General features: G+C 39.9%; 1 protein-coding gene across 3 annotated transcripts; it reads left to right on the forward strand.

Annotated features, from left to right (window-relative positions):
• On the forward strand, window positions 1-4,834 carry HAUS2 (HAUS augmin like complex subunit 2). 3 transcript variants are annotated; one of them, XM_019471598.1, is made up of 6 exons: window positions 1-83; window positions 648-740; window positions 2,088-2,157; window positions 3,040-3,172; window positions 4,043-4,151; window positions 4,289-4,834. In XM_019471598.1, exons 2-6 carry the CDS (start codon window positions 702-704, stop codon window positions 4,436-4,438), a joined length of 501 nt encoding a protein of 166 aa, XP_019327143.1. In that variant the 5' UTR covers window positions 1-83; window positions 648-701; the 3' UTR covers window positions 4,439-4,834. The 3 variants fall into 3 exon arrangements, with proteins under 3 accessions (XP_019327143.1, XP_019327145.1, XP_019327144.1); XM_019471600.1 differs by having other exon boundaries at window positions 2,091-2,157; XM_019471599.1 differs by having other exon boundaries at window positions 7-55.
• Window positions 4,835-7,463: the final 2,629 nt, after the last annotated feature.

Consider the following 7,463-nt stretch of genomic DNA (forward strand, 5'->3'; position numbering starts at 1 on the left):
GCTGTGCGAGCTGGCGGCAGCGGGGAAAATAGCGGCGCAACAAAAACTACCTGTGGTAAAGGTTTGGAGAAGCCCTGGCTCAGGTGCTGCGTCGCAGCTCTCCTCTATCCTCTGTGCCCGTCCTTCAAGCACGTGTGTCCTGGCTGCAGGTGCAGCGCCTCACACCCAGCCGTCAGGTTACCCGTGCTTTAGTACCGGCCGTGTGTCTTGAAATAAGGTGGAAGTGCTAAACCGTGCTACTGTTTGCGTTGATTTGAAAGGCGGACAAGTTTTTCCTTTTATTGTAGGACCTCTTGCGGTTTTGGCTGATGGTAGCTTTCCTTACTAAACTGTACCTTCTGGTGTGTGTTTTTCTGGAGCGTAGACGTGAGGGGGGTTTTTTTGATGGCCTCTACTGCGTTCCAGCAGCATGCAAGCTAGTATTGTTGAGAGTGCTCTATTACTGCCTTTTATGAAATTCTATTTTCACTCATGTTCACTTTCCCCAAATAATGCCCGTATTTTATGAGTCGTTCAGATGAAGTTTACTGTATTGCATAGTGCAAGAGAATAACAGTAACTTTAGACTATTAAAAGCTAATCTGGAGAATTTGCCTGATACGTTCTTGCTGCTGACTGCATTTTTTCCCGTTGTTTTCCTTTCACAGGAGACATTGGATTTAACCTGTAGAAAAGCCCCATGCTTTGTGAAATTCTCAGAGATGGAAAAAATGGCAAACATTCGAGCTGAAATCAATGAGGTACAGCCTTTACTGTTGTCAGTGTATGCTCTACACTTTACTATTAGAGATAATATGTGGCACCTGATGAGGTATTGGACTGCCATGTGCTATTGTTTCATGTTTTGGGGTTTTTCTTAATGGTTCAGCTGTTTAACAGTTGGCATTTTTTCCCCAGTGGACTGAGTTGTTATAAAGAAAAGAACAAAATCATGAAACAAAAGGTTTCGGTATAACCAGAAAGACACAGCAGCCTGCATCTTTGACTGAAGTGTCACCTGAAATTTTCTGAAGAAACTGAAGAACAAATAAGAATTTGTAGTTGACTTCAATTCACAAAAATGCGTATCTTTATACGCAACTAGACCATTTTGTTGGTTAGCAAGAGGTAACCTCAGTCATTTCCTACTGCCTGAATTGCCTGTTGGCTTGTATTTTATGATGATGTTTTCTGAGCATTTGCTCGCTGGTACAAAAAATGTGTTTAAGTTACACAATGTGGGCTCCAGCAGCTACAAAGCAGTGTGACAAATTCACCATTTACTTTTTTGGAGAATGAGTTAAACAGCTGGCATCATCCTGTATTGACAGGCAGAAGGAACGAACAGTTTCCAGCTCCCAGTAAGGTGGCTACTTAGCCTCCTTTGCTGGAAGGTTTCACATACAAAGTACTCTCTCTGACAAATGTTCAATATGCTGTGAGTGAAACAGGTTTATTTTTGTCCTCTCCTCAGTAATCAAGAAAAGCAAAGCAGCAGTTCTCTGTGAGTCCTGAGAGACTGATATGTCATCCTCTTCTGTACTTTCCTCAGTCTTCTCTTGTCTAGCCAAAATGACCACAACTCTTTCAGCCACAGGAAGGTATCTGTTCCTCTTGTGCTGGTTTATTGTTGGAAAGAATTAAAGCTAGGAGTTTCACCTGAGAGAGCTTCTCCCACAGCTAAGAAAAAAACCCAACACAATACAAACCAGTCCTTGCCAGAAGGAGGAAACTTGTGGCTTTGAGAGGTTCTTTAGTAGAATATAGACTATGAAACTGCTTTGTAGGAGATGTAAGTTTCTGTGTTTTAGGAACGAATTGCAGAATCTGTCTTTTCCAGCACAAATTCCCAATAAATCACTAAATTGCGTAGTTTTTTTTTCAACAGTCTTTTCCTATTGACAAAAAAAGCCCCCACCTAGTAGTAGAAACACTCCAGAGAGCATGGTAACATGCTCTCGTGCAAATGCTCGCTCTCTTTCACGCACATGCTCTCCCCCATGCTCCCACTTTCTCCCCTTCTACTTCCTCCCCACCCCAAGAGAGTCAACAATATCTGCATAAGTATGTTAAAAATGCGTTTTCATTTGATGATGTTATTGTTGTAGAAGAAACTGAAAACTGAAATTCTGCAGTTGGAAAAGGAGACAGCAGACATTGCTCACCCTTTTTACTTAGGTAAGTGCAGTTGTACCTTAGCAAGACCAAGAGTGTTAAATGGCTTCATCAGCAGATTGACATTTCATCTGAGTACATGACACTTCTAGAAGTTATTGCAGCTTTCTCCACTGGATAGCTTGTTAGAGGTGGCAGGTGTTTTATTAGCCCCTAAAGAATGCTTCCATACTATTTGAACTTGCACCCTCTGCTGTCTCAGTAGAAGCTCTGTGCATAACTCATTCTCCAAAAAAGGGGTGGGGGGTGGGGGGGGGTCCGCTCCCCAGACAAAAAAGGGGTGGGGGGTGGGGGGTGGTCCGCTCCCCAGGGTCAGTGGAGCATCAGGAGTTCAGAGATCATCAGTAACCTGATTTGCTTCCCTTGGCCTGTGTGCTGTTTTGCTGCTTTTCCAGTAACTCAGTGTATTTCTGCTGCATCTGTATGCCCCTAAAATTACTTGGATTTTGATTTTAGTATTTTGGGAGCATATGTATTAATTTCTTTATTATTTTGCGCTTTTCCCACTATGATTTGATGGATACTTAAAAACATTCTAGCTTGCTACTACTGTGTTAGGCTGGTGAAGTATATTGTAATACTTCAATGCTATGGTATAGTTTAAGAAGTTGGTTTCATCTCAAAGACGGTTTACTTAAAGCTATAAATAATGTAAAACAATTAACAAAGCTATATCTCTAAAAAGTAGGTATTATGACTTTGAGGTGCATGCTGATATTAAGTCCTGTACACTCCAACAAAAATCATTCTGATTAATGATATCTTTCTTGAGTGTAAACTGTCCAGTGCAATAGATCAGACTTTTTCTTTCTGTCTTTCTCCAGAAGAAATTTTGCTCTTGTTTTAGCAGGACAATAGTTTCAACTTCGCAATTTTATTTTATAGGCAAAAAATGCGAGATTTTGCAAGATATGAACAGACACTTGGAAGCTGTACTGAAAGAGAAGAGGGCTCTTAGGAAGAGGTTGATAAAGCCCAGATGTCAAGAGAGCCTGCCTATTGAGGCTACTTTCCACAAGTAGGCATATAGAAAATAATTGTTCTTTGTTTGCATGAGTCCAAATTGATTTGAACTAATAGGCAGTAAAAATCGCATGCTTTCATTCACTTTTCCATTGAGAAAAATAGAAATAAAAAATGGTAGCAAAACCTCAGCTAAAAGCAAGTAGTTTACTCATTGCTAAATTCATAGAAAGGTAGTGATACATATTTGTATGAATATTTGCTTAGGTTATTGGTCTTGTCTTCCGAAGATTACACAACAATTTGTGACGTATTGTTTTAAACGTGTTAAATGCTTGATTCATTATGCTTCTCCATAGGTAGGAATTGTTACTTTAGCATTTAGTGTCTTCCTTCCACTGTGACTTGCTCAGAATAAGTGTGTGAATGATTCATGGACATGCATAGTACATGTTCTAAAAATATAGTCCTTCTTCTCATGGTCTAAAAATCTAGTCCAGTTACTGAAGAAGTGCGTATTCACTTCTGTAATTCCTGCCCTACTTGTTGCTGAGAGTCGTAAAAGAAGTGTAATTGCAGAGAAATTAATTAAATGGTTAGGAACTTGCATAAAACTGGAGAAGAGGACTAAGAAAACCCACAGGGGAAAGAAGTAAGAGCTTGGAATTATTAAATCTCATGGTCTAAAAATCTAGTCCAGTTACTGAAGAAGTGCGTATTCACTTCTGTAATTCCTGCCCTACTTGTTGCTGAGAGTCGTAAAAGAAGTGTAATTGCAGAGAAATTAATTAAATGGTTAGGAACTTGCATAAAACTGGAGAAGAGGACTAAGAAAACCCACAGGGGAAAGAAGTAAGAGCTTGGAATTATTAAATCCTCATTGTTTTGCACAACTTTTGAGCAGGGGGCTCATTCTTGGTTACAGGTATGTAGTAGACTTGTTGACTGAGGCTGTGACTTTCATTGAGAAGCTTGAAAGCCATTTGCAGACCGTAAGAAGCATCCCTCAGATACCAAACATCATGAAGAATATGGTGAGTAGCAAAAGAACTGAGCCTTCTGTCTCCTTCAGCATTAAGAATTCAATGCTGTTTGGTTGTTTAGGTTGTTTTTACGTCCTGCTAGATTGACAGGGTGTATAGAGATGAAATCCAACTCTTTCCTGCTTCAGGACACTGCTTTGACAAAAACAGAGGTGCTCGTGATGGAGTTGGAGGAGCTGGCAGAGCAAATATTGAAATGGAGAGAGCTGCAAAAAGAAGTGTATTCTGACAGCATCTGCAATACTGCTGAATTGGACTTTGGCTTATCTTTAACCTAACAAATCATTTTCCTCAAATAGGATGGCTGTTCAAAGAACTACCTTTTTACGGTCTCAGGTGAAAACTACAACATAGTTGTGCTTTAATCCAACAGGGACTTTGTAGGTAGTTATATTTCTGTTCTTATGTAACAGTTCTCCAACTATTAAAACATAAAACAACAAGGACAATGAGCAGTAGCTCATAGGAAGACAGACTACTGAGAAGACCGTTGAGGAGTTCCTTTTTGAAATAGTTGGACAGTATTCCCTTGGAGCCTGTATCGTCAATGCAAATTTGTTTTGATATTGCTTATGCACTTGCTATAGTGTCTCTATTCATTTTTATAAGCATCTTGATAAAACACTGTATTTTGTATGTCACTGTAAAACTTCAATAAAAGCACTAGATTTCAAGAGCTCAGTTTCTTGGGTTTTATTTTGTTATAAAATCCTGTAATTAGAAGAACAGTGCAAAGTTTTAGGTCCCAGCTTATGCTTCCATAGGAGTTCCAACCAAGAAATTAAACTAGTTTTAAGTTACAGTTTATTATGGCTATGATGTGGTTGTGTGGGAAAGCAGGGAATGTACTCGGTGATATATGGCAGGTCTGCTGGTTTGCAAACCACGTTTCTATGATAGTGATAAATATATTCTTCAGTCTCTCCTTTTCTGTTGCTTGCCCTGTCTTCAGTGCCCCCCTTAGAATAAAACTCATTTCATGAGTATGACTGACAATTTAGCAAAAGCATTGCTTGTTCCAGTTTTCAACCTTAGTAACTTTCATGTCATGAAAAGACTTGTTGGTAAAATGTCAGTGGCAGGACGTCTGTAAACCAGGACGGTTGGTTGTCTTTGAAGGATGTCCAGTTTTGTATTCAGAATACAGAGCAAACTGGAAGTGGTGCAGATGTATTCCTTTCTACTGTTGTATCGCTTATGTTACCTGAATTCTTCATACATCCAACCTGTTGGTTTCTATTTCTGAAAATGAGCCCTTTATTATTTGAAAGTAACCGCTAGGTGGCTCAGTACCACACAAATGTCACTGTAGTTTATGTGACTTGCATAAAAATTTAAGGTAGAATTAAGGAAGAAATCTTTGGTTCTTTGTTGAGCACACTCTGATCTGACTTACTTGCAATTGGTCTCCTCTGTAGTTGAAATTTTCTGAGAATCCCATTTTAATCTTTGTAGACTACATCATTCCGCTGAGTGTGATGTCGAGTATAGCTTAACAATTCTCTAGTATACTATGTAAGTGTAGCTGATGTTCCCCTCTGCTGCTATTGAGAAAAGTTAAGAGGATAGAAACAATTTGGATTAAGTCAAGCAGAATATCTGAGAATATAAACTGGCATTTGAGTCCCATAAACTTGAATGGGATCTTTGCGTGAACGCTTGCTATATGTCGTTGCAGGATTTGAGTCCAAAGTCCCACATCACTGTTGTTTCAGATGTGGAAGTGAAGGTCTTCCACACAACTGCAGAGGAGGAGCTGGCATGTTTACTGAAAATGCTTTGCACAGTCTGTGAAACGGGAAGAAACAGAATCCAGACTTCTGGAATCATCGTCCTGTGCATCTATCACAGGTTTAAATTCTCTCTCATTGCTTACAGCGATGATTCAGGTCAAGCAAATTAAAGTTGTTGTGATTTAATGCTTCCAGAAGTAGGATGAAAACATTTCTAGTTAGTTTGTTCATTATAGTTCCTTGAAAGGAAGACAAATATGTTTGCCATATCCCAGGGTTGAGCGTATTTTCTTCTTTTACTGTATCCATTATTGGAGAGTTGACTGTGGAGGTGGTAGAGTTTAGGTAATAACCATTTGCCATTGGCATACCAATTCATTCTTTAGTGTGATTAAAGGGATAAATCGACTGAAGTAAACAGTGATTCACAGCTTGTAGGTATTCGTTTTAGCATCTCTGTGGTGGGTCATGAATTGGGAAAAGTGTTGGGTCCAAAGGATCCATACTTCACTCTGGAGGGCTTCTTTTTCGTTTAGATTTAAGGTTTCTGGAGCTTAAGGCAAATTGTCTCATGAGAACTATACTTAAAGTACAAATAAATAGCACAGTTAAAAGACAATTTAAACAGAAGTTGTTTAAATGGACTGTACAACACTCCTATATGATATTCAGATATAGCTCAGAGTTTCTTGTATTTTGAAATGCAAAACCAGAAAATGTCCAGTTAAAAATGAGTAACGACACTGGCAAAAAACAGACAGGAATTTTCTGTTGAGCCTGGCATCTTGTTTACGCATGTAGCCAATGCTGCTTGCTCTCACATCTTCACAATAATGTCGGTAGCTGACAGGGACAATATCCTAAAAGCAATTTTTTTAAACGTTTGGTGGTTTTTATATTACTCGTAAGTGCAAAACCTTTATCAATGTGACAGTTTGACATTGATTTCAATTATAGCTCTGGAAATTTCAAAATTTTATTTTACACAATAAATACAACCCACATAAAGATTGGAGGTTTTCAAAGGAATTTAAAACGCTTGGGAGCTTTCCTTTAGCACTAGTAAGGAAGGGGTACTTACCTTCCTTAAATTACTGTCAAATTAATTAAATGTGGAGTGCTTTGCACTTTAAACCGTGCTGGTTTTTTGACTGCCTGCACGTTACTAGGAAAAGAAATGTGATCAAACTTAGGTAGGATTAGACGGGCAGTTTTTTACTTCTGAAAGAAATCGGTTTCTCTTGGGTAGTCCCTAGTGAGTCTCTTCATGGCAGCACCCATCTAATCGGGCTGCCGGCATTAAACCCTTAAGTAAAATCCGGGTTGTTACGCTGCTGCAAATGAGCGTTTGGTGGTGCTGCCGGGAGAGCAGGGGTATCCCTGGCGATTTTAAGCGTGAAACCACCGTCTCTTGGTCTGGAGGTCTCGCTCTCCCGGGCGGACCTGTTTTAGGCGGAAAAACCCGGTTTGGGTGCTGGAGAGGCTGCCGCGCCGCTGCTTTGGAGAGAGTTTTCCCGAAACCCTTCCTCTCCGCCCGGGGAGGTTTCCCTTCTCCCCCCGCGGGGGCTGC

Source organism: Aptenodytes forsteri, unplaced genomic scaffold (assembly GCF_000699145.1).
Source record: "Aptenodytes forsteri isolate BGI_AS27 unplaced genomic scaffold, ASM69914v1 Scaffold146, whole genome shotgun sequence".
Lineage (NCBI taxonomy): Eukaryota > Metazoa > Chordata > Aves > Sphenisciformes > Spheniscidae > Aptenodytes > Aptenodytes forsteri.